Below are 25,099 nucleotides of genomic sequence, written 5' to 3' on the forward strand. Positions count from 1 at the left end.
GTAAACCTGAGCTCTTCTCCAGGTCTCTCAGCGTGTGTGTGTGGGGTGCTTCTAGACTTCCTGTACTTCATTGTTCTTCTTCCTTCTTTTTCCAGCAGCTGTGAGGCTCCTCTTGAGCCTGTGGACCTGGGCAGGCCCTGTTGAGTGCTCACCACTGCTTCACTCAGGTGCCCTTAGCCCACACACATCCCTGTTTTTTGTTTTGTTTTGTTTTGTTTATAAATTTATTTATTTATTTTTGGCTGCGTTGGGTCTTCGTGGCTGTGCGCAGGCTTTCTCTAGTTGCGGCGAGCAGGGGTTACTCTTCATTGCGGTACGTGGGTTTCTCATTGCAGTGGCTTCTTTTGTTGCAGAGCATGGGCTCTAGGTGCGTGGGCTTCAGTAGCTGTGGTTCACAGGCCCTAGAGCGCAGGCTCAGTAGTTGTGGCACACAGGATTAGTTGCTCCGCGGCATGTGGGATCTTCCTGGACCAGGGCTTGAACCTGTGTCCCCTGCATTGGCAGGCGGATTCTTAACCACTGTGCCACCAGGGAAATCCCTATATCCCTGTTTGAACGGCCAATCTTTTTGTTCACTGTGGCCTCTTTCTGCCTGAACACCCATTTTCTGTCTTACAGGCTTTTGACTCACTATAAATAATTAGATTGTTTCCCAAAGGCTCAATGTTCAAATTCAAGTTTTACTGTGGTTTGAGATGGCTGAATATCAGGTGGATGTGGGTAATGGCCTAGTCATGCTACCATTAGGACCATCCTAGAAATTGGCGAGTAGACTGAGACATAACCTGATAATCCCCTCCCTGGTTTAGCAGATAAATAGTACAATGTTGGGAACACAGAATACCTCTCCAGGAACGAGGCTAGAGCGACCTTGAATGACTGGATCCATTAGTGCAGGTATTTCCAAGAACCTCTCTCCCAGGTCCATGGGGGACACCGGTGTCCTTTTTATCTCTAGCCTTCTTATCCCTAGCCCCTGTAGACTCCTAAAGCAGAGCTTCTCAATCTTTAGGGCACCTATGTATCACAATGGCTGAGTGGGAAGAAAGGGGTCTCTGGTAGGGGTTCTGAAGATTTGTCCCCCTGCACTGCACTGTTCCTGCAAATGGGACTTGACCCCCACCCATAAAAGGGTATGGGGAAGGGGAGCCTCAAGGATGATAGAGGTTGATATCAAGTTCAGGTCTCAGGTGGGACAAGTAGTCCCCTGCTCAGCAGGAGATGGGATGGAAACAACATACAGAAATAGGTTATTGAGACAAACTGGTTGAAGTTGAACCAATCTTTTAGGGAGCTCAGCTCTTTCCATGAAGCCTTTGCACTCCTCTAACTGGATTCTCAGGATTTGTAGTTCAGGAATTTCACAATTTTTATTTTCACGTATTTTCTGTGGCTTCCTCCCCCTAACTCCCCACTTTTTTTCTTTTTTTAAAGTTCCTTTTAAAAATGATGACCTCGTTTGAGGATTTGATGTTGAAATTTAACCAAGAGGTAGATCTAGGATCTGAGTGCAGCCACTTTCCCCTCCTGAACCCCAGGCCCTTCTATGCGCTGCTTCCTGGGTCTCTCTGTGGGCCGGTCCCACAGGCGCCTCAAATGGAACATGTCCTTGCTGACCTCGTTTAGCAAACTGCTCCTCCTCTAGGCCCCTTGGTGCTACCATCCGCCCTGCTGCTCTTCCAGAAATCTCCCCCCCACCCCTCATCCAGTCAGCCCCTTCCTGTTATTTGATTCCCTAAATCTCTCCAATACGTACTTTTCTTTATCCCCACCACCACTGCCCTAAAGGAGGCCATCATTTTTTTCCCACCTGGGTTCCTGCAACAGCCTTCCAACTGGTTTCTCTGCCTCTGTTCCAAGACCCCAGACTGAAGCTGGCACTGGACAAGATATGGTCCCCATCCACTACACAGTGGATGGGACAGACTGACTCATTCTTATGATATGATTGGTGGGCCCAGTCTCGAGAGATCATCAAAGGCTTCCCAGGGTGTCACCTGGGTTTAGCCAGGAAGGATGAGTGGGAGTGAATGGCAAGAAGGCAGGAAATGCTTCTGCCACAGCTATGCTGTTTTAGTAGTTTCTTTACTAGGCAGGCCCCTAGTGACATATATACCGAGTCCCTTCCTTTTCTGGATTCTTTTTTAGTTTACACATTAATTTCTACTGAGTTTGCTCCACTGTCACTCTCCTCTCCCACCATGCTTCCCTCAACTCAGGTTTCTTTCTACTAATCTAAATCTCTGAACATGCATAGTGGGAGGAATGACACCCATTAGAGTGGAAATCTCAAATATATGTCCCCAGGAGGGAGAAATGCTCTTGAAATGGGCAGAATTGATTGCATTAACACATGCCTCAAATACACACACACACACACATCCACCGCACACATATGCACACATACTATTCCCTGTGTATTAATTATTAGTGCTGTTAACCAAATATTTTTGCTTCTCCTTCCAGGCACATGGGAGCATTGCACCTATGGCATTCCCCTGCTCCCTTATGACTTGCTTTGGCCAATGAAGTCAGAACAAAAGTGATGTGTGTTACTTCCAGGTAAATGCTTTAAGAGTTAGTGCTCTATTGGCCCCACCCTCATTTCCTGTCTTCAGGGTTGAGGAGGCAACATGCTAGTTGCAGCAGCCTGAGTCCTTAAGTGGCTATGGAAAACAGAGCTCCTGTTGGTCCCCAGTAGACATATTTCATGATGGAGAAATAAAGTTTTGTCAAACCACTGAGACCTGGGGATTGCTTCTTACTCTAGCACAACTTAACTGATCCTGACTGATACACCCAGTCAAATCAAGGTTTGGGGGGCACCAATGCCTTTATTCCTGTTGGGTATTCAGCATCTTGAGTCTCCGAGTCAATTGAAGCTCCCATCCTCCTGCCCGGCCCCCTTAGGCTGGAAGATTTCCAGGTTATTCAATCTCTTTCCCATTATGAAGGGGACACTTGCATGCTCCTTGTAAGTTATGTACCTATTTTATTGAACCTAAATTCAAACTGAAGTCACAGAAATAGCTATAAGACATGAAAGCATTTGCTGAGTTATCCAAAAGCATAATCTAGATACCCTACATGTGTCGCACTAACCAGGGCATGTCCAAAAGCAATGCACTAACGAATCTCCCTTTCACCAAAAGCAAAATGCCAGTTTCTTCCCCCAGAACAGCCCTGGCACTGGTAGGCTAATTTCAGAGGTCCTGGATTGAAGGCCTGATTCTGACACTTAGTAGTGAATGACCTTGGAAAAATTACCCCTCTGAGTCCCAGTTCCCCCATCTGTAAAACGGTTATAATAACAATAATAATTATGTCATAGAAAGAAAAGGAAAGTAACATTTGCACATTTGGTGTACAAGCCACTCTGCAGACAGAACTGGAAAGGGTGTGGAAGTGCTTTGCAAAGGGAAAGCTCTATGCAGATGTAAGGTGATAATATTTTTAACCAACACATGACCAAAGAAGAACACAACAAAAATCAAATGAACGTCCCAATGCCTTCAGTCTTTAACACGAAGCTCAAGTGTGGACATTGGAGTATATTTACGTTTCTGCAAAAGGTCCCGTAATACAAAGCTCATTCTTCAAATAGGACAAATTGCTTATTAGCTAAAGGGAAGGAGTGAAGCCAAGTGCCTCAGAGGAGGTCAGTCACGTTCAATCATTTGCAGGTTGGGCAAACACCCAGCAGTGGCGGCTCCACGCAGTGGCTTCCTGAAGAACCACACGCGCGCACATCCAATTACACTTCTTGTGTCCTTTGCCCAGTGCGGAATTAACTTCAGTTCATCAATGGAAGCCCTACTTATTCCCCAGCCCCACCTCCGTCCCCATCCAGCGAAACGCCCCCTGCCAATTCTGTAGCGCCTGCAGTCCCTCGGGCTCTTCCTTCTCGAGACGGGATTTCCCTTTCTAGTCCCTGAGGCAGCAGCGCAGCCAGGTCCTAACCTCACCGGAGCAATTGCCTAAAAGGCTCTGCCCTCGGCCACTGGGGGTGGGGCCCGCCAAGCCGATTTATAAAAGGAGCCTCCCGGGGTCTGCCTCCTCTAAGCGCCTCCGGCGTGATCTTGGCCGGCGCCTAGGTGCTGAACTTGCTTCTCGCCGGCTTCTCAAACTTGAGGGTGCAACGCCTGAAGGGCTTGTTAAAACAGAACGCTGGGCCCCACCCCCAGAGTTTCTGCTTGAGTAGGTTTAGGGTGGGGTCCGAGAGCTTGCATTTCTAACAAGTTCCCCAGGTGTTGGTGACGCTGCGGACCTGGGACCACACTTAGTGAACCACTCACTGCCTCTGGTTTCAGGCTGCTTTCAGATAGAGAGGCTCGCTCGCCACCTCCACGCCGGTCCCAGCTGTTCTCCTGCCCTGAGCGCTCCTCCAGTAGGGATAACCCGGCGGCACAGGAGGCTGCAGACATAGGAAGGCAGGGCCTGAGGAGTTTGGAGTGCATTTTGAGGGCCCCTGAAGGGTTCGTGCAGGTAGGAAAGCAAGCAGGAATAAACCTTGGAAGCCTGTGGGTGCTGGGCGTTACTGGGATATTTCATTTATCAGGCTCTACTGACCTCGTGTCTGCATTGAACACGTATTGATTGGGTGCTTAGCTTTAGAGTTACAAAGGTGAAAAGACAGGGTCCCAGCCCTCCAAGGGCTCATAGTAACTGGGAGGGAAATGTGCAAATGATTACGATACTGGTAAGATTTTCCTAGGGAGGCAGCGTCAAACTTCTGGGGAGGGAGAGTGTGTGGGACTCTGGAATCTGTCTGAAGAGCTGGAAGAGGTTTCATGGCATTTAAGCCGAGACCTGCAGGATGAATGGGAACTTGGCGGGTAGAAGGAGTAACTGGGAAGGGGTTGAAGTGGGAAGGGGTTTCCTTGGGTAGAAGGAATGAATGACAAGACTGCTGAAATACAAGGCTCCAGAGAGAGACTGACAGCACATCTCAGACCTGGGACTGGTTTTCCCTCCTACCTCTCTGGCCGCTCCTTCTGTCTCCTTTGCTGGCCCCTTGTCAGCTGCTGTCCTCATGAGCTGGTGTTCGCCAGGGCTCTGGCCTGGCTGCCTTTTCTTCTCACTCTCCATGTCCACTCCTAGTGAGGTCCTCCACACCTGAGGCCTCACGAGCTGCTCCCTGTTGGGGCCCACAGCCCCAGCCTCACCTCCTCAGCTCCACACTCAGCTCCACGCAGATGTCCCCAGGCATCTTTCCTCCTGTACTCTGCCTTGGTGAATGGCACCAGCATCCATCTTGTTACCTAAGCCAGAGGATTTAGTAAAATGACCCTTTCATAGATAGCTGGTGAAGAGTAAACTGGCACAGCAAATTGCTGGTGCCATTCACCAAGACAGAAAAAAGGAGGAAAGATGCCGGGCTCAAATTCTGAGTCTACAGTTCACTAGCTGAGTAACCTTGGGCAAATTACTTAATCTATTTCCTTATCTGTAAAGTGGGTTTAAAGATAGTATGTACCTCACAGGGTTTTTATGTGGATTAAACAATAATTGTTACTTACTAAGCACTATGTTAAGTACTTTACTTGGATTCCTTTGGAGATGATGAGTACCTTGTCCAAGGTCACTCTGCTACCAAGTGGCAGAGCCAGGCCTGGAACCCACAGTTCCCTGACTCCTAAGCCACCCTCTTCATTGTCACACTATCTGGAGATTGTCTATCAAATAGGGAAATACTTGCAATATAATGTTAAGTAAAAAGTGGACAGCAAGCTGCATAACCAGTGTGAGTACAGCCATGTTATTATTTTAAAAAAGGAAATAATCTACAATAGAAAAGGCTAGAAGGAAATATAGCAAAAGGTTAAATGTTGTATTGGGGTTATTTTTGTCTTCTAATTTTCTATTGCCTGTTTTCTTTAATATACATAATTTTTGCTAAAAATAAAATACTTAAAACGTTAAACATTCATTACATAAAAAACAAAGTCCACAAACTGTTCTCATGTTTGACTGAAAATTGCACTCTATTGGTATCTCTTCTCAGTTCTAGTCTTACTTCCCTGAACAGAAATTCTTTCCTACTCTCAAAGGCCAGAGTAGGAAGTAGGTATTGCAGCCATGTTCACCGCCCTCCCACAGCTGACAACCTGGCCACTGGAGCAGGCTGTCAAAATCAGGCCTGTGGGGAGGGAAGTTCCAGACGGAACCCGGGCTTCTCCTACTGCCTAGGGCTTTCTGGACAGCGCTACTTGAGATCAATTACTTTTTTTTCTTCTTCTTTTAAATAACCGGCCGAATGCTCTTTTTCCAGTTTTGGCTGAGTTGTTAGCTTCATCCCGGTGGCGACGCCTGCCAGATACCTGGTTCCTTGAACACCGCCCAAACTGGTCAGGCCAGTCCGCCCGTGGTTGTTTCTGCCAGGACTTGCCCGTGTTTGGGTGTGTGTGGTGTGTGTGTGTGTGTGTGTGTTAGAGACCCACCCTTCTCCCCAGCAACCCAGGTAGGTGGAAGGAAGCTTCGGGGACCAGCCTGGCAGTCAGGCCCGATGGGTGGAGCTGAATTAATCTAACCTGGAATTTCAACTTGGCCTGAACAACAGGTGAGGGGAAAAAAAGCAGCAGAGAGAACCGGCAGTTTGGCAACTGGAAAATATTCTTACGCCTTGCCCCTTGGCTGGAAAATAGCCCGGGGTGACTTTTCAAAGTGTCTGCGCTGGGTTATAGGGCTCGGTTCCGCCACGGCCCCCTCGGTGGCTGTCCGAGCCCCTCCTGAACGCTGTCCTCCTCGGTTACCCTCCGCGACGCGCCCGTTTCCCCTCCTCTGGGAGGCAGGGCGGGGGTATCGGATTAGTCTTTGTTTTCGAAGCGAAAGAGCCGAGAGCGGCGCGGGGGAGGCTCGCGATGGTAGGGGCCCGGGGTCCGCCTGGGTAGGGCGCTCGGTCGCCACCCCCGCGAGGGTGCCTCCCGGCTGGCCCTCGGCCTCTTCTCGCGGGTATACCCTCCTAGCCGGCCAGGCTGACTCGGTACGCAAACGCGCGATGTACCCCATTGTCCTGCCTCGGAATGAGCGAGCGAGCGGCTGCCAGGAGATGGGGGTCAGTCGGGCCCGGAGCTCAGGACTCCCGGGGGCGCCGGGGCCGTCCCAGGCCGCTCGGCCCGCAGGGAGTGGCAGGAAGTGGGGACACCGAGGCCAGCTCCGCCGAGGGCCTAGACTGGGAGGTCCGCGTGCCCCACCCCGCGCCGCCCGCCGCGCCCGCCCGGTCTGCAGAAGCGCCGGAGGGCGGTGGCGGCCAACCGGAGGAGGGCGGCCGGGTCCCGGGAGGACCGACCGCTGGGGAGGGGAAGTACTGCAGGTGCAAAGGCGCGGCGTCCGGGCCGGGCCCTGCCCCCACCCGCTCGAGGACTGCCCGCGCCGTCCCCTCCCCCTCCGCGGAACTCCCCCCTCGCGTAGCCCCGAGCCCGGCGGAGAGGGCGGCGGCGGGGCCGGCGGGGCTCGGCGGGGCTCGGCGGGGCCGCACGTGCGCGCCCTCCCGGGCGGGGGAGTCCCCGGGCGAGCACGTGCCGCGGCGCGCGGGGGGCGGGGAGTCCCGCGGACGCCTTCATTGCTGCTGCTGCTGCTGCCGCCGCGGCCGCCGCTGCCTCTTCCTTCCTCCTGCGCCGTCCCCTCCTCGGCCCGGGCGGGGGGCTCCGTGCGCCGAGCTCGGCCGGGCCAGGCGCTCCAGGAGGCGGGCGCCCCAGGCGGCGGCGGCGGCCGCGACGGTGGTGGCGGCGGCGCGGGCCGGGAAACTTTGCCCCTTTGTGCGCTCCGCCCCGGAGGCGGCGGGCAGGTCGGTGCAGTCGGTGCCTTTCCGGCTCCGGGGTGGGGGAGGGGAGGCGTGGGGGGGGGGCCCGGCCCGCGGGGGAGGGGACGGCCCGGGGGCCGGCCGGGGGGCCGCTACTTTGTTGCGGGAGACTAGGCGGGGGTGCTGTGGATCACAGTGTAGCGGAGCCGGGCGGGGGCGGCGGGGCGGGGCGGGGGCTGCGGAGCCGCCGGAGCCGAGCGGCCGAGGCCCCAGAACAAAGGAGCCCGAGAGGCTGCGCGCGCGCGCCGGGCCTGAGCCGGAGCGCGCCCCCCTCCTAGCGCCCCCTCGTCGGAGCGGGCCGCCCTCACGGGTCCGGCCGTCGGGCGGGGAGCGCGGCTGGGCGGCCGGCGCGGGCTACCCCGGGCGCGCCCCTCTCCAGGCCGCTTCCGTGCAGGGGGCGCCCGGGCAGCCCCGCCGAGTGAAGCTCTCTGCAAACTTTATTTTGAAAGCTGTGCTCCCTTGGGGAGGGCCTAGCGACCTCCAGTGAGGGGTGTGTGGGAATTTTGGCAAAACTCTCCCAAGCCCATGGGGGTGGGGCGGAGGACAACTTTCTTAGAAATCTCACCTTGACCACCCCATTAAATTCGCCGTCCAGGTTTCCTTACCACCTCGTCAGGCCCTAGGCCTTCTCCCTCAGGGAGCGGGTGCTAGTGTGCCCTGCCAGAGGTTCTGGGCAGAACTTCATGAGAGCAAGCCCATTCTCTTCCCCCATCTTCCCTTTTCCCAGAAGCAGGAAGAGGTAACATGTGAAAGTTGTCCCCGAGCCCCGAGTGATGCGCTTCCCCTTTCTGTCTCTTTTGCAGGCAGCGCTGCCTTCTCCATCATCCTGACCCGGGAGAAGAAATACAGGAGGAGAAACTCCTCACCCTGCCCTGCCCCCATCACACACCTACTGGCACACCTCATGCCTGGGTCCAGAGTGGGTGAGGGTGAAGAACCCACCCATCCAAGATGATCCCGTCTCTGGGGACTGCCGCTGGTGTCCTCCCCCAGATCCCGGGCCCCATCAGGTGGGAGAGTGGCCCCCAACTGAGTCCTATCAGACTGCTGCAGAGGAGGTGAAGAGGGGTTGAGAAGAGGCACCCATCCCGGAGCCTGGAGCTACTTGCCTTCACCCTGTAGATTTTGACTGCTTTAGGAGAGAAGGACCTGTTGGTGGCCTTTGGAGGCAGGAAGCTGGACTGTGGCTCTGTCCCAGCACCTATGCCCCCACCTCTGGCAGCGTCATGAGTCAGTTTCAGGTGCCCCTGGCAGTCCAGCCAGACCTGCCAGGCCTTTATGACTTCCCTCAGGGCCAGGTGATGGTAGGGGGCTTCCAGGGGCCTGGGCTCCCAATGGCTGGGAGTGAACCGCAACTCCGAGGGAGTGGAGATGGGCGGAAGAAAAGGAAACGGTGTGGTACTTGCGAGCCCTGCCGGCGGCTAGAAAACTGTGGGGCTTGCACCAGCTGTACCAACCGCCGCACACATCAGATCTGCAAACTGCGCAAGTGTGAGGTGCTGAAGAAAAAAGTGGGGCTTCTCAAGGAGGTAAGATGGATCTTGCGTGGCTGCCCTGACCCTTCCTTGAGGGTGCTGTGTTCACAGGGGTCTTGCTAAAGCCAGTTAAGCCCGTTCTCCCGCTTTGATCCTCCTGGTCCAGCTTTGAGTGGGGCCATAAATAGGAGTGTTGCTGTGTTTGGAAGCTGCTTTAGGCTCCTTTGCCGGGCCGACAGTTGATGGGAGAGGAACCGGGTTGTAGAGGGCTCTGAGCTAGCAGTCTCATCTCTGATGTTTGCATTTGATGCAGGACAATGATATCCAGCTTTATCTCTAGAAGTTTCTTGTCCTGCTTGAAGCCTCAGATGTGTTTCAAGGTCACACCAATGCTTGGGTGATGTGGGGAGTGATGGTGTCAGGTAAGGGTTGGAGGCTGATGGGTTTGGAAATGAAAATTTGGAGTGACACGGTGTTTTTTATGCTTCCCTGATGGAGTGGGATGTTTCTTTCCCTAAATCTTTTTGGGTACCATCATTTTTGGGATGATACCTAAAAGTGTTTGGGAACTTAATGAGAAACCCATGATTTGGGTTCCCCTACTAAACAGTACTTCTTGAGGTCAAGGACCATTTATCTCTGTGTTCTCAGGGCCTGGCTCAGTTCCTTGGTGTGTAGTAAGCACTCAGATACTAATTGAATGAATGAATGATTGTTTTTGAGACACTGTCAACCCCAGGAAGGAGTACTTCCTTAATTATGAGCAGGGAGGCAGAGAGAGGGAAGGAGTTGGAATGAGAGCAGAGGAGGAAGTGGAGAGGCAAGTGACCCTGCACTGGCCATCTTTCCTTTCCATTCTGGTGGTGGGCTGCCAGCATGAGGTTGGTAGCAGCTGTAACAGCGGAGAGTTGGCAGAGGTAGGGACGAGTGAAGTTGAGCAGCTTGGGAGGAGCAGTGTAGCGGCCGAGGTTGCTCCAGGCAGCGGAACTGGCGCTGGACAGAGACGGAGGCCTGCACAGTCTGTGGGACTCCCCCGCTCTGCCACTGATTTGTCCGAGGGCTCGGACAACTCAGGTCCCCTCTCTGGGTCTGTCTTCTGCCTGGGGAGATGCAGGGGTTGTGCTTGATGGCCTTTGAAGCCCTCTCTAGCTGGGCTGGAAACCGCTGTACTTCTGAGAGCCGGGGTACCTGTGGCTTCCATGGGCTGGCGGCTTGCACTCGGGATTTCCCTGACTGCTGAGTTCAGAGCTGTGCCGCCAGCTTGGTGGGGCTGTGGTCCCGTGGCCGGGAAGAAAGATCCAAGTGTTTTGGTCAGGAAAGTGGGTGTTGCTGGGATGTTTCTGCCCCTTCTCACCTTGTCTCGCCCACTCCCTGTGGAAGCTGCATATCACGGTCCAGGGACGGCGGACTGATGCTGTATTTCCCCGGTCTCAGGTTAAAGCAGACATCTGGATCACATCTGCAGCTCCCCAGCCCAGCCTGGGAGACCGTGTCCAGCTCCTTTATGTTGCTGGTGTTTGGGGGAGTTGGCATCCTGCTGGCCCAGTGCTCTGTGAGTCATTTCTGAAAGGGAGGTGGGATCAGGGGTAGGCTTCACTCCTGGGCATGAGATCTCGTGTTTTGGTATAAGTAGGACCTGCCTCGGCTACCTTGTGAAGCTTGATTCCTTTGCTTGCTTCCTGGTAGGGTTTACCTCCTTCTCTTCCACCTTTCTCTCACTCCGTTCCTCTCAAACCCTGGGAGATGAAGCGGGCTCAGCTTTCTGGGCTGGAACACGTGGCTCTTGTGAACAGTGTTTAAGCTCTTCTTTCGGCAAAAATGAGGCATACCTGAGTGAAAGGGGCTGGGAGTGAAGCCAGGGGCCTGTCATCCTTGCGTGTAAGCTGCTGGCCTGGGCTTCCGGTGGTCGTGGTTAAGAGACCGGGGATCTGGCTTGGCTCAGGCTTAGAGACAACCCGGCGGAGAGATGTCTGCATCCCTGTGGACCTTGCCGTGGCCGGCTGCCCCTCTAGGCCCCCAGGGTCAGGAAAATGTGGCTGGTGTCCTGTGATCCCCCCTGGACAGAGGGTCCACGTGCTGATCTGTGCACCTGTGCTGTCCCATGACAGAGTTCTCCCAGTTTCTGGAGAAACAATGGAAAGGGGACAATGGAGTGAGCTTTGTCTTAAAGTTAACTTTCTTTGACTTAAAGAGCAGTACTTTGTTTTAAGGATAGATACTTTCTATTTCTTGATGTTTAAAAGTGTGTTTTTTTTTAATGAAATGGAGGTGTTGATAAAAATTAGATCTATTTTTTTTAAAGTCTTTACTTGGCAAAATACAAAATGGTAACTAGTGTCTGTCTCCACAATTTTTTTAAATTGGTCCTTGAAGGCTGAAACTGTGGGAACCACTGTCCAGGCTACACTGCATTTGACGAATGTATCTCTGGCAGAGTTGACAGGCCCGAGAGGCTGTGCCTGAGTGAGGGAGCCCAGGGAACCAGCCCAGCGTTTACAGCCCCCAGGGGACTGCTGAGACCTTCACTAGGTCTGAGCAGCCATGTAGCAGAGGGGACCTGTCCCAGGATTTGGGAGGTCAGCAAAGGAGGAGACCCGTAGAACTTTATTGTTTTTCAAGCTGTACATGCTGTTTATTATTTTACTTTTTAAAATTTTATTTATTTTTTTATACAGCAGGTTCTTATTAGTTATCCATTTTATACATGTTAGTGTATACATGTCAATCCCAATCTCCCAATTCATCCCCCCACCACCACCCACCCCCGTCCCAGCCACTTTCCCTCCTTGGTGTCCATGTGTCCGTACGTTTGTTCTCTACATCTGTGAGACCCATAGAACTTTAGAACTTGGCCCCTGCTCTTCAGGTGGGACAAGACACAGCATCCCAGGAGCCTCTTGGGAATCAGACCCTCTCTTTGCACCTGTGCTTCTCAGCGTCTCCTCTTCTGGGCACCTTTCTTTACTTCCATCCTGTCTCTACGTCCTCCAGCTTCCTTTGGGGCTTCTTCTGAGCTATCTGCTGACAGCTGCTTTGTGTCATCCTGTGAGGGGGGAACATTACCTTGACTATCTTGTCTTCCTTCCCTGCTCCTCAATTTTTTACCCAGTGCGGGTAGGTGGTGCAGCAGAGCCCATCTACTCAGAAAAGTTCAGCATTTTAGTAGTAGAGGCAGCTCCCAGGGCTGGTCCTGTCCACCACAGATGTAGGTGACTACTTACTTCTCTGGGCCCTAAAGAGAGGTAACACACCTGAAGGTGTTCATTCCTGTAACTGAGGTCTTCCTTCCTAGTTCCAGGGAGGATTGAGATCCTAGGCTGATGTCGGAGGCTATTTGACTTCCACATTCTTTTTACCTGAGTGGTGGCTTGTAGCACAGTGAAGACGGCTGATTAGAAAAGTAGGATTTGGTGAGTGTGAAGATACAGAACCCAAAGTAAGGGCTGTGCCGCTGACTCTCTTGAGCATTGGTTTTTTCATATGTCAGATGGGATAACCCTTCTTTGTGAGGATTAATTGAGATAAAATATGCAGAACGTCTAGCACATGGTAGGTAATCAGTGCACGGTGACAACACATTCCTAGAACATCTAGAAAAGAATTAATCTTTATGCATAAAAATTGTGTCTGTTAGTCTCTGAGCTTTAATTGTTTATTAAATGTTTGTTTCAAGACATCCCTGCTTGCTCATAGAACTGTGGGGCCAGGCAAAGGGAGGGAGACATTTGCCGGCCTCTTTGCTGGGGGAGGAGGCTGGACACCCAGGAGCAAGGAGCCGCTGTGGCCCAGGGCCTGACTGAAAAGTTGCTCATGGTGAGGGACATAAATGTCTGATAAAAAGGGTAGGAGAAAACCCCTTTGTGAGAAAAACTTCCCTAGAAGTATGTATACATAAGGCTGGAAGCATGACCGAGAATGGGTGAGAAATGAAGGGAAATAGAAATATATATGGTGTGTCTAGCCCTCAGCCAGTTGAATTTAGTGGCTGAAACAAAGCTCTATGCCAGTTTTGAGACAGGATACCTTGGAATCGGGGATCTCTCAACAATATCAGAACCTGACCACTTCTTGCCTCACCTGCTAGTAGCTCTGGCTTCCTGAAGATGGAGGCTATGAGGAGGGATGCTGTCAGGCGGCACCAGTTCCCACCAGCAAAGGAAGAATTGATTGGTAAAGTAGAAGTGATGAGACTCTTTAGAGAAAGGGACCCCATCTCAGCATTTCTGAATCCAGTGAGAAGCTTGGGCAAGGAGAGGTGTTTACCATAGACTTTAGAAAATTGTTTTTCGGTTGTAATCAGTTTTAACCCCATGGCTACAGACTCTAAAAGGGAAGTTAGCTGGAGGGGTAAGATTGCTTTTGAAAAAGGAAATGCTGACTTAACTGTCCTAAATGGTGCCCTAAGGAGGAAGGTGGTGGGACTGGGGAAGATCTGAACCGTCCATGTGGCTGCTTGGGCTGCTGTCTATGAGTGCAGATAGTAAAAGACCGTGCTTTTTACATGGAAAGGGGTGCGCTTCAAGTGTAGTCTGACGCTTTAAGAGGGACATAAGAGAGTCCAGTGGCCAGAATGTGCTGAGGTGGTGGAAAATGCTCAAGACAATAAAAGGCTTTTATATATTCCCAGCAAGAGCATAGAAGGAAGAGACAGTCTTAGAGCTTTGGAGCAGAACTAGTGACAGAGAGAGAGAAGCCACTAGATCCCTGTCATGCCAGGGAGTGTAAACTGGGGAGAGACCACAGCATGTGTGGTTAGGAAAGGAGAGCCAGCTACCCTACCTGAATCTGAGTCATTCACTCCCTACTGCACACCTTCAGATATACTCATGGAATGATATCGTTATGGAATTCTGATGGTTGGAAGAGGGCCAAAAGACCAGAGACAGGCAGAAAGTTCCATTTTTCAAAGAGATTTTGGAAATTGTAAACCAATGTCAGTTTTTGACAGTTCTAGAGCAGATTTTTTAAAAGGTGGTTCGTGAGATTTAGAAAGACAGTGGTGAGCTTTGAGGGTCCCTGTGGTTCTTTACAAAGAAACTCAATCAAACCAATGGGCCTGGATTTCTGCAGATAAATGTTATTTCCTGCCAGCTTCGTGGACAGATCAGAGGACCAGTTTTTATTTAAAGTCATCCTGAAGAGGGCACAGGTATAACTGCCTTGTTCAAACTTTTAATCAACCAGTGTGGATCAGGGATTCCATGTTGGGATCGCCTGGATCCCACCCCGAGGGATTCTAGTTTGATTGGTCTTGGGTGGATCTCTACTGGGCTGGGGCTCCCCAGGTGTATCTAATGTGTAGTTACAGTGGAACTCCTCTGACACAGGTGAGAGCTGAATGATGGGCACCCACCTGGACTCTTTACTGCAAATTGCTCACCTGAGTCTTAGGGCACCCGAATGGTTTACAGCCATACTTCCTCCTTGCTAATCAGTGGCCCAGCAGCATCGCATCATCTGGGAGGTTGTTAGAAATGCAGAATCTCAGGCTTTACATCAGAATGACTGAATGAGAATCTGCACTTTAACCACATTCAGGTGATTTGTATGTCCATGAGAGTTTGCGGAGCTGGTCTATGGCATTTCTGTGAGTGGAGAAGGGGACAGAAGTAAGTCTTGATGAACAGAGGTAAAGAACTCCAATTGCAGGGACTTCCCTGGTGGTCCAGTGGTTAAGACTTAGCCTTCCGGTGCAGGGGGTGTGGGTTCGATCCCTGGTCGGGGAGCTAAGATCCCACATGCCTCGTGACCAAAAAATCAAAACATAAAACAGAAGCAATATTGTAACAAATTCAATAAAGACTTTAAAAATGGTCCATATCAAAAAAATCTTTAAAGAAAAAAGACGTAATGGGAATAAAAATTTGATATATTACACTTAAAAAAAAAGAACTCCAGTTGTCAACAAGGGTAAGGAGGGTGATCCAACCCATTTACCCTGTATGCCAGGGAGACAAGAACATCTTGAGATTTACTTCATGTTTATTCTTGTTTTTCTGGAGTCCATTTCTTTCTAGTCTAGTGAGTTATCAATAAAATAAGCCCTTTAAGAACTTGTGTGTGTGTTCTGAGAACAGTTGGGAAAGGGTTCTCAGAAGACGTCTGCTGCTCAGCAGTCTGACTTGGAACATGGGAGCCCCACGAGAGAGTATTAGCTGGTGGTAGTTGTGAACAGGAGGAGCACACCCATAGAACCCGGGGTCTCATGGAAGGGTCTGGAGGCTTAGGAGCTGAAGGGATGTGTGCCCCCTCTTCCTAAGATGTAGGTAGGAGCAGGTGTGATCAGTGGGTAGGTGGGTGGTGGCAGCGGTAGTAGTGGTGATGCAGATATTTAAGTTGAATGATAGAACAAGGGGTTAAGAAGATTGGGGGCAGTCTGGAACAATGGGCTTCAGCCAAACTCAATGGAATTTAATCAGGGTAAATCCAAAGCTCTGCACTTGTTTTTAAACAAAGAAAGAAATAGCAGGTAGGAATAGCTGAAACTCTGAAAGGTGTGTTGACAGCCTGTCTCTAGGAGCTCTGTCAGAGTAGTCACATGCAGGACAACTGAAGAAGATGAGTTGTTCAGCTCGGACATGAGTGGAGGAACGCAGGCTAAGACGAGTCCTGTGTGGAAGAGGGAGTCAGTTCCTTTGTGTAGGGGAATGTGTGGAACTTTTATTCGAGGGTAGAAGTTAGCAGGTAGACTGAATCCATGTTTGTTTGTTTATTTGTTTAACATCTTTATTGGAGTATAATTGCTTTACAATGGTGTGTTAGCTTCTGCTGTACAACAAAGTGAATCAGCTATATGTATACATATATCCCCATATCCCCTCCCTCTTGCATCTCCCTTCCACCCTCCCTATCCCATCCCTCTAGGTCATCAGAAAGCACTGAGCTGATCTCCCTGAATCCATGTTTGAAAACAAGAATTTTCTAACATTTATAGCTGTTCCAAGACTGAAGAACCAGCCCTGTGCCTGCGTGGGTCTGCGTAGAGGCTGGATGTTCTGGCTGGGATGTTACAAGGACGTCTTCTGTCAGGCGGGGTCTTCCACACGTGGTGGTCTCTTGCTCAAACTGTGTAAAGTATAACATATTCCTTAGACAACTACATTGCAGAAGAAACATCGCTCTTAGGCCATAACGTTTTTGGTCAATTTCTAGACCTGATTGATCTCAGACCTGGGTTGGAATATGGTCTGTAAACTCTCTGAAAATTTCAGCCAAGTGTGTGAATGTGCAGGGGTATATTTTCTCAGGGGAGAGGGGCTGTGGTTTTCAGCAAATTCTCAAGAGTATTCATGACCTCCCAAATTTAAGAAGCATGCTCTACCTGAGCTGTCCAATATGATAGCCATTAGCCATGTGTGGCTACAAAAATTAAAATTAATGAAAATTAAATTCAGAAACTCAGGCACACTAGCTGCCTTTCAAGTGGTTTGTGTGTTCGATTTTTTATCAATATGAGTAGTTCTACTGGACATGGAGTTTCCCTGCGGGGTCTCTGAACCCTCACTGAAGACTGTTTCTGGGTTGGGGACATAGCTGTCCCAGTTGGTTATTCCTGGAAGGATATTCTGGGATAGGGTTCCTGTTCCCACCCCAAGGTAAGTGGTGAGGGGTATGGAGGGGGCAATGCTTTCCTGGGTTCTAAACAACCCACGGCAAAGCTTATTGCATTTTTTTTTTTTTTTTTTTTTAACTGAGCATGCTCTCTTTATTTATTGCTTCCCTTGAAGGCATGGGCCATGTTTTAATTATCTGCTGTGGGGAAAAACAATAGGAATGCGGTGTGGCTCCCCATCTGAAGGTGCTCTCTGAAGCTGCCTGGGGGAAAGTGGCTTCTCCCACCCTCACTCGTACCCAGCAGCCCCGGTGAACCTTGCCTGAGGGCTCTTACTCGGGCACATGCCCCACCCCAAGTCAGCAGTCACCTCTCTGCCTTGGGCCTCTCATCCTGGAGAAGGGAGTGTGGTGGCTGGGTGAGTTGAAAGACCACATCAGGGGTCTCGGGAGTTGTCACTGATTCCTCCTCCCCATCACTTCTTTATCGTTCCCTTGTGGACTGAGAGCAGGATGCTCAGGAAGAGAGAAGGTGTTGGAGAGGAATACGACCCCTTTATCTACCTTGAGCCCTGCTGCACTTTGGCTGGGAGAGTCCTTTAGGGTTGCTTTGGGCCTCTGCCTGAGTGTGTCTGTGCAGGGCCCAGGCTGCTGGCACACCTGGAGTGGACACACCCCTCTGTGGCCTTGTCTCCTGTCATTTGCTTAAGAAATCTGATAACCTAAGTTTTTATTAGTCACTGAGGGAGGGAAAAAAAAAGCCGGCGCCCCGGTGTGGGGTAACTGGCCAGCCTTCCGGTGACCACGGGGGGTTGCTTGCTTCAGGTCGCACAAGCTCTGTTCCTGCGCTGCTGGCTCTGACCTGTACATGTTCTAACTCCCTTGTGCCCTGTCTCCCCACACCCAGCCAGGGAATTCGTGGACAGAATAATGCACCTCCCACTACTAGTAGAGCAGCAACTCTAGATGCTCCAAATGGAAAGGGAGTTGCATTAGGTAGAGTCATTTGGGAGCGTTTGCCAGAATGCACGTGTCCCATAGTCCCCCACCCCATTTAATTACTGCCAGAGGAAGCCTCAGGAAGGGGTGTGGAGATGCTGGGTCAAAAACAAGTAGCAAGGTACCGGACCATAGAGTCTGTTCCCTTCTGAGCCTTTCTTGTGGGAAGGACACTGGGTGGCTCTCTCTGGTCTCATTTTGTTCTGTCTTTTTCTTGATTTCTCTGCCCTTTAAGAGTAAGCTCTGGGTACCCCAGTTCCCTGGTTGATGCTGGGAATGATCCTGGAGCCCCAGAAGAGAGAGGGAATGGCATTCTCTCACCGTGAGCCTGGGTCCTGTCTGGATGGTTGACGCTGCAGGATGCGGTGGGGGTGTTGGGAGCCAGTGAGAGGAGAAGAGCTGGTGCTAGGAGGATACGGAGGAGAGGCACCTTCCTGGAATGCTTCCTCAGTCCCAGGACCTCCAGCGTCCCCTGTGCCGGGGGAGGGCAGCTTCTCTCTCTGGCGTCGCTTAAGTTTCCAGAGACAGGACGTCATCTGCTTTGACTGGTAAACCTGCAAGTTGCCTTCCCAGCCTCCTTCAGCACATCTCGCCTGGGACTGGCTGTGTGCGAGGCGCTGCGCTGAGCCTGAGCCATCGGTAAAGGGGAAGCAGCATTTACTCTGTCCTTAATGAGCTCACAGTCTGGGGAGGGAGGCAAGCGTGGCAACAAACTATTAGTCTGGTAGGGCTACAAGGGAGGGATGCCTTGAGGGCAGAGACCAGCCTTAGTCACTGTTAGGTGAAGAGAGACCATCGTGGAAGGGAAGGGACCTGTTTTGAGAGTTTCAGCGTAGGGATATGTGAAAGATGAGGGGGGGTACTTCTAGGAGGAGGGAGGCATCTCCCCTGAAACTGAGCTGTGCAGAGATGCTACTCGAATGCTCACGGCTGGTGGCAGTGGTGTGGAAGGACGCGGACAGACCACAGGGCACCAGCTGAGGGTGTTCATGGGTCCTCAAGGTGGAAGGTAAGATGCTTTGTGTTAATTATTCTTGGTAGTCTTCCCCTGGGGCTGCCCCCAGGTTTCTAAACCACTCAGTATTCCTGTCTCAGCTTCTCAACGAAGGTTCTGTGTTATTTGCTTGGATCCTGGAACATTTGGTGGTCCAAGGCTATTGAATTTGGGGTGGGGAGACCGTGATGAGGTTCATAGAATATAAGACCTTCTTATAAGCATTTAGGATGGCTTGTGGGGTGTGGGCAGAGCCACAGCTGCTGCTTGTCAGCCTGGGGGGGTCTGGGTGCATTCTGTTTGTTGGTATGGAAATATGCAGGTGGAGTTGCTGGCTGGCTCTGCTTTCCCTCTGACATCACTGGGTGCCTGAGTTCAGTCTGGTTCTATTGCATCTCCAAGGAGGAGCACCTTTTCTTCCTTTGCTGCTGTTCTTTCACCTCCTTGTCTTTCTCCTCCCTGAGATTGCCGTTGATACAGACTTCCGCTGCCAAAGCTAATTGTGAGGCCTGATCTGTGAATGAAGGCAAAGGCAGTTCCCATGACAACTGCAAAGAGTTTGAAATATAGGGGATGATGTGTGTGTGATGGGCTGCAATTACTTGGGTGGAAATTGATGTGTGGACACCGGTGACTTCAAACATAGGTTCTGAAGGTGGAGAGGATGTTGGGTTTCTTTGGCAGATCCTTTGTGTGATGGAGAGGGAAGGGAAGGTCACAGATTTCCCCCACAGTCGATTCCAAGTGCCTTCAGTGTGTGGAATGCTGGGAAAACAAAACAAAACAAAACAAAAAAAACCCCAGGGCTTTGAAGAGGCACGACTCTAGCCATTCTGGTTGGAGAGGCAGGACACACAGAGACAGATAGCAGTACCAAGTGTCAAATGAGAAACATTGGAAGTGCTGTCAGCTGGCAGAGGTCTAGGGTAATCTGAGAAGGCTTCCTGGAGGAAGTGGGGCTTGAACTGAGCTTTGAAGTAAAGCCCTGTGGGGAGTGACCTCCTTTAGGACACAGGCATGGCAAGAGAGGAGAAGTTGTCATCTACCCCCTGTCAACTCTAGAAAAGGTAGGTTGATAAGAAAATCATAGAGCTACACAGAGCAGCACCAGCTGTATTGCTACGAGTGGCGGGGGGGGGGGGAGGCGAGAGCCCTGCTCAGTCTCCCAATTTTTCAGTCTGTAGAATGGGCATTAATAATTCCTGTCTCATTGGTTTGTTTTGAGGGTTAAATAAGATACAGTACATCATGGTCCGGTTATGGGGCTTGGCGTGGCGTTGCTGCTTGGTTGATCCTCCTATAAACCCCCCCAAATCTGTCTCTGGATGCATCCCCATTTCCTAGTCTTTATATATCTGTGTAGGTTCTGGCCTGTAGGTAACTGTGTTTCTGAGGTTCTCTGTGTTGGGGTATTTTGTGGGTTCTGAGAGTGAGTTAATCCATTCACCTCTCCCTAGTGGGGAGGGCTGTGGCCCCATTCCTCCTGCTGGGAGTGCAGTGGTGTCTAGGGGTCATGATGGAAGGTGGGGAGGGACCTCCAGCTCCTATGCAGAGGGGTCCCAGGCACCTCTGGGTTGGTCACTGTGAAGCCCCAAGTGTAGAAAGAGGGGCAGATAGGGGAGGGGGTCAGGTGTGAGGTGTGGAGAATGTCCCCGCTGGAGGCAGAGTGGCCCCAGCATGCGCCTCTGTGTCTCCTTGGAGCTGTAGCGTTCCAGGTGCTTCAGAAAAGGGCAGGAGGCCAGGGTGGGATAGAGATGGTTGCAGGTGCCCTGCCTTGGGGACCACGGGCTCTGCTAGGGTGTCTGCAGTCTGCGGGGGGTGAGGCGGGACCTGTGGTTCAAGCAGAGAGTCAGGGTGGCTCTTGCAGCCTTGTGAGGAAGACGTGTGCTGGCTGAACAAGGCTCGGCCTCGGCTATAGTTCAGATGGCAGGTCGTGCCCTCCCAGGAGAGCAAGTATTCCTCTGATCCCTGGGGACCTCAGAGAACAGGTCGACCAGGAGAGTGTCCTCTACGTCTCAGTGCCCAACCCCCTGCCTCTCCACCCTCCTTGTGTAGAAACTCAGCTCAGCACATTCCAGCTCTGTGCAGAGCCTAGTGAGTAGGGAAGACGGGGCCCCTGCCCACGTGGGGAAGACGGCCGTGTAAATAAATAACTGCACTTGGTAGTGACGGCTCTAGAGGAGGCCCCAGGAGGAGTGGGTGAAGCTCCTGAGGGCTAGATGAGCTGGGAAGGTAGCAGTGGCAGGTGACATTTGGATTAAGCCTTGTACCATATTAGCTTGCCAGGTGGGGGAGAGGGAAGGGAACCTAGGCAAGGAGCAGCATCGCCAAGTCTCTGAGGCATGAAACTATTACTGTTCTTAGACCCATAGCTTAAAGGGAAGTGGTCTGGTTCAAGAGACCCTATCCCTCTTTAAGTTTCCCTGAGGTTGGCTGGGAGAGAGGGCTTAAAGAACTGGAATGAGAAACACCTGGGTTGGAATTCTAGCTCACCACTCACCAGCTGTGTGTTGATGGGCAAGTAACAACATCTCTAAGCCCATTTTCCCATAAGGTTGTGTGTGGACAAGTCAAATGAGATGCTCCCACAGCATGGTTGGCACAGGGCCTGGTACCTAGCAGGGGCTTGATAAACTGTGGCAGCCACAGCAGCAACGGTATTGATTGTTACTGTCCAAGCAGTGTTAGTTGCTCTTATCCAGCAGCAGACTGTATGAGGGTGGGTGGGGCAGGGGTTTTGGGGACTAGGATAAAGGAGGGACTTCACTTGGCCTGGCCGAGGTAAGAGCCAAGGGGTGCAGAAGCCCATGGCTCAGGACAGTGCTCCTTGCCCTGCCTTGTCACCTGCCTTCCTCCCTGCCCTGGGGAGGAGCCCAGTAGGGCTGCTCTTTGCCCCCAGAGGTGAGGCAGGTGTGGGTCCTGGTGCCTTCTGGAGTCTCCTCACCAGAGCCCAGCTTTGCTGTCTCTCATGAGGCAGCTCGTCCCATTCTGAGTACCCCCTTGGAGCTTCAGGGAGGGGGCAGTAATTGGGCAGGTGTGGTGGAGTTGGTAGCAGAGCACATCACTGAAATGAGCTCTCCCACATCCTAACTAGTCCTACAAGTCACATCTGTGAGTTGAAAAGTAGCACACAATGAACTCTCTCAGAAATTGAGTGGTAGCTAGCAGCACCTGCAGTGTGGCAGGCACTGTGTTGCATTTTTTCACAGAATCCTCACACCTTTGTATGAGGTAGCTGCTTCTGTAAAATAGAACTGCAAAGTAGGCTAAGGGAGGTAAGGTACCACCACCAAGGTCCTGCAGCTAGATAGTGGAGCCAGGAAACAACCAGATACATGAGTACCAGAGACCATATAAGGGTCCCGCTCCTAGAAGACAGAAGCTCTGGGGTGTTCAGCTACAGGGAGGGGATGGGGTGAAGCAGGATGTCTCCTGGGTTGCCTAGGAACTGCAGGGCTTTCCTCTCCCCATTCTGTTCTTTCTCCTTCAGTCTCCTGGGTGCTGCAGCCTTCAGAGGCTCAGAGTCTGGGCTGCCTCCCCTCCTCAGCCTTTCCAGGGGATGGGAAGCCCTGAAGTCTGGAGGCACCTCCTCCTGTGGCCTTTCTAAAAGAGGAGGAAACATTGAGGGTGGTGGTGGTGGTGGTGAGGCTGTCTGGAGGGGGTGGCCTATGTTCAGGCACTAGGGATGAGTATTCCTAGGGTGAGGTGGTGTTCGTGTGCAAGGGAGGGCAAGTCTGACTTGGTGAGGCTTTGAGCCACAGGCAATGTTGGCTTCAAGAGGAAATCTGCTGGAGGGAGGGAGGAGTAGGACTGCATAATGGTTGAGAGTCTGGTCTGTAGAGCCGGATAGACCTGCCTTGGAGTCCCAGTGCTGCCGTTTTCTAGCTGTGTCACCTTGGGTAAGTTACTTCACTTGTCTTGCCTTGTTTCCTCATCTGCAAAATGGGGTAAAGGTTCATACTGCCAAGGCTTTATTTTTTTCTTCTAAGATTGCAGGGGCTATTGCTTTTATAGCGCCTAGCACTGTCCTAGCTGCTGCTAGGATGAGGCAGTTTGCTGGTGTCCTAGGGCTAGAGAGTGGCCTGAGGGGGAAGCCTGCCAGCATCTGCTCGACCCCGACGCAGTCTGCCTTTGACCCTGTAGATGCAGAGGATGCCTCTGGGTATTACCTTCTGGTCCCCGACTCGGGAGTTGTTGAGGGTGTCCCGGGATTCCCCGCCTGTCGGGGAGCGGCGGCGGGCCTGGGCCACAGCCAGCTAGGCTCCGGCACCCTTGGCTGTGCCCCCGCCTCCCGGCTGGGCAGGTCCAACCCCCGGCGGCCCTGCCCCCGCTCGGCCGGCGGCGGGGATTGGCTGGCGAGCGCGCCGCCCCCTCCACACCAGCCTCGCCGGCGGCGGGGAGGGGAGCCAAGCCGGCAGCTGGCCGCCGCCGCCTCTGCAGTGCCTCCCTCCGTGCGCTCCGGCGGGGATAATGGGAGGCCCGCCGGCCGATGCACCAGAGGAGGCCGGCCGAGGTAGAGCGGGCAGGGCGGGGAGGGACGAGGCTAGACCGGACGCAGGAGGAGGGGCAGAGCCCTCTTGGATCTTGGGAGGGTGGAAAAAGGAGAAATGAAAACAAAAACACTCTGGAAGGCGAATGAGCCCTTCCACCGCGCGTCTGGGTGGCAGCTGGAGGCAGGAAGATGGTCCCTGCTATCCTTTCTTTCCGAGGCCCCGTGCCTCCCCTTCTCCCCCTTTCCCTGCAGCGGTGCTGGGGGTGCAGCAGAAGGACTTTGCTGCTTTCCTGGTGTCAGCCTGGCTCATCAGTCTCTCCGGTTTCTTTTGCAGGTGGAAATAAAGGCTGGTGAAGGAGCCGGGCCGTGGGGGCAAGGGGCTGCTGTCAAGGTACCTTGTGTGTGTGTGTGTGTGTGTGTATGTGTGTGTGTGTGTGTGTGTGTGTGTGTGGTAGAGGTGAAGTGTTTGATGGGATTGGATAAAAATAAAGGGTCTCCTCTGGTGATCCCTTAATCTCCCACTGTGTGTGTAGCAGCAGCTGAGGGGGAGGGGCGGCGGGGGTGTGGGCGGCCAATGAATTCTCAGGCCTGTGTGGGTTTTGTTTGGATTCTTTTTGCTTTCTCAGCTGGATGGTTTGGGTGCAGTTGGGATTGGGTTTGTTGAACTGGTTTTTTTTTTTTTTTTAAGACATGCAACCCACTCCCATCCTTGCCTCTGGAAATCTCTCGAGAATGTCCCTGCCACTGTTGGTTTGCATCCAATCTGCAGAAATCCCGGGGCCGGGGGGTGGGGGGGGAGAGGTTAAGGGGGTGGGGGAATTGTGCTCCTGAGTCTGAAGCTGATAGGGTGTCATTAGTCATGCTGCTGTCACCATGGAGATGGCTGGAGGAGAGGAGGTGGTGGGGGTGAGGATATTTTGGGTAGGGTGGGGGCTGATGCAACATCATGACTGGGAATCCTGCAGGCGGTCGACTGCTGTTACTCTGTGCAGCTTGGTGTCTGGGGGACTGGAAGGGAATGTTACCAGGTGCGTGGGAAGTGGAGAAGGGGGCACTGAGCTTCTCCGTGTGGTTGTCTCGGGGCCAGGGCTGGGGTATTTGGGGCAGGGCAGAGTCTGTGGAATATAAGCCATTACGAGGAAACACAGATGTTCCTCCCTGGTTGGCAAGGACCAGGATCAGTAGGTTTCCTTGGGCTTTGCCCTGTTTTCAGGGCTGGGGATCCGCCGTGAGTTTGGGATTACTCAGCAGTATCCTCTGCTGGCCCAGGGTGGAGAAAACAGAGCAAGAGGCAGCTCAGTGTGGCTGCCTCTCAAGTCAAGAGAAGAGAGGCTGGGGAAGGAGTGTAGGAACAGGTAGGCAAGGCAGGACTGGATGGGACTTCTAGGAGGAGGGAGCCCATTCCTGCCCCTGCCTCAGCTCTGTCTTCTCCTTCAGCCCCTGGAGCCTGTGAGGAGCTGGGGGAATCTGGTTGCTTGGGTAGCAGGTGGGTGAGCTGCTCATGTCCCCAGATGCTCTGAGATTTTTCTCCCTGGAAATCCTCCTCTGGCTTCCTGGGAAAACTGCGGGAAGCTCCCTGGAGGCGCTGGAAGTACCACCCTCACTGCCTGGGTGGGGACGCTGTCAGGGAGGGGCTCTGCCTTCCCAGAGGGGATGGGGGCTACTGGGTGAGGCTGCGGGGTGGATCAGGAGCTGGGGTGGTTCCCTGGCTTCCTCCCAAAGGAACTTACATCAAGGAAGTACTTGGGGGAGGGCAAGAAATTTGCTTCTGGGAGAAGGAGAAGGGC

The 25,099-nt window shown here is 52.4% G+C and overlaps 2 protein-coding genes across 10 annotated transcripts in view; one reads left to right on the forward strand and one right to left on the reverse strand.

The window, feature by feature from the left end:
* Nucleotides 1-4,201: 4,201 nt before the first annotated feature.
* The window catches only part of TET3 (tet methylcytosine dioxygenase 3), a 111,380-nt gene continuing 90,482 nt past the window's right edge, over nucleotides 4,202-25,099 (forward strand). For 2 of the 9 annotated variants that reach the window (XM_027099091.1, XM_027099096.1), the window contains exons 1-3: nucleotides 7,534-7,786; nucleotides 8,605-9,330; nucleotides 23,647-23,703. In XM_027099091.1, coding sequence (XP_026954892.1) covers nucleotides 9,028-9,330; nucleotides 23,647-23,703 — 360 coding nt within the window. In that variant the 5' untranslated portion in view covers nucleotides 7,534-7,786; nucleotides 8,605-9,027. Of the gene's footprint in view, nucleotides 4,486-6,212; nucleotides 6,560-7,291; nucleotides 7,313-7,533; nucleotides 7,787-8,604; nucleotides 9,331-18,684; nucleotides 18,836-21,610; nucleotides 22,720-22,762; nucleotides 23,334-23,646; nucleotides 23,704-25,099 lie in introns of those variants that run through there. The other 7 variants (XM_027099092.1, XM_027099093.1, XM_027099094.1 and 4 more) reach the window with 7 other exon arrangements.
* Nucleotides 6,595-8,707, reverse strand: LOC113616001 (basic proline-rich protein-like). Its single transcript, XM_027099122.1, has 2 exons — nucleotides 8,695-8,707; nucleotides 6,595-7,811 (listed from the first exon to the last, which is right to left on the reverse strand). The coding sequence occupies exons 1-2, from the start codon at nucleotides 8,705-8,707 to the stop codon at nucleotides 6,616-6,618; spliced, it is 1,209 nt and encodes a 402-aa protein (XP_026954923.1). The 3' UTR covers nucleotides 6,595-6,615.

This window comes from Aethalodelphis obliquidens, unplaced genomic scaffold, assembly GCF_003676395.1.
Source record: "Aethalodelphis obliquidens isolate GAN/ISIS:26980383/991018 unplaced genomic scaffold, ASM367639v1 scaffold128, whole genome shotgun sequence".
Lineage (NCBI taxonomy): Eukaryota > Metazoa > Chordata > Mammalia > Artiodactyla > Delphinidae > Aethalodelphis > Aethalodelphis obliquidens.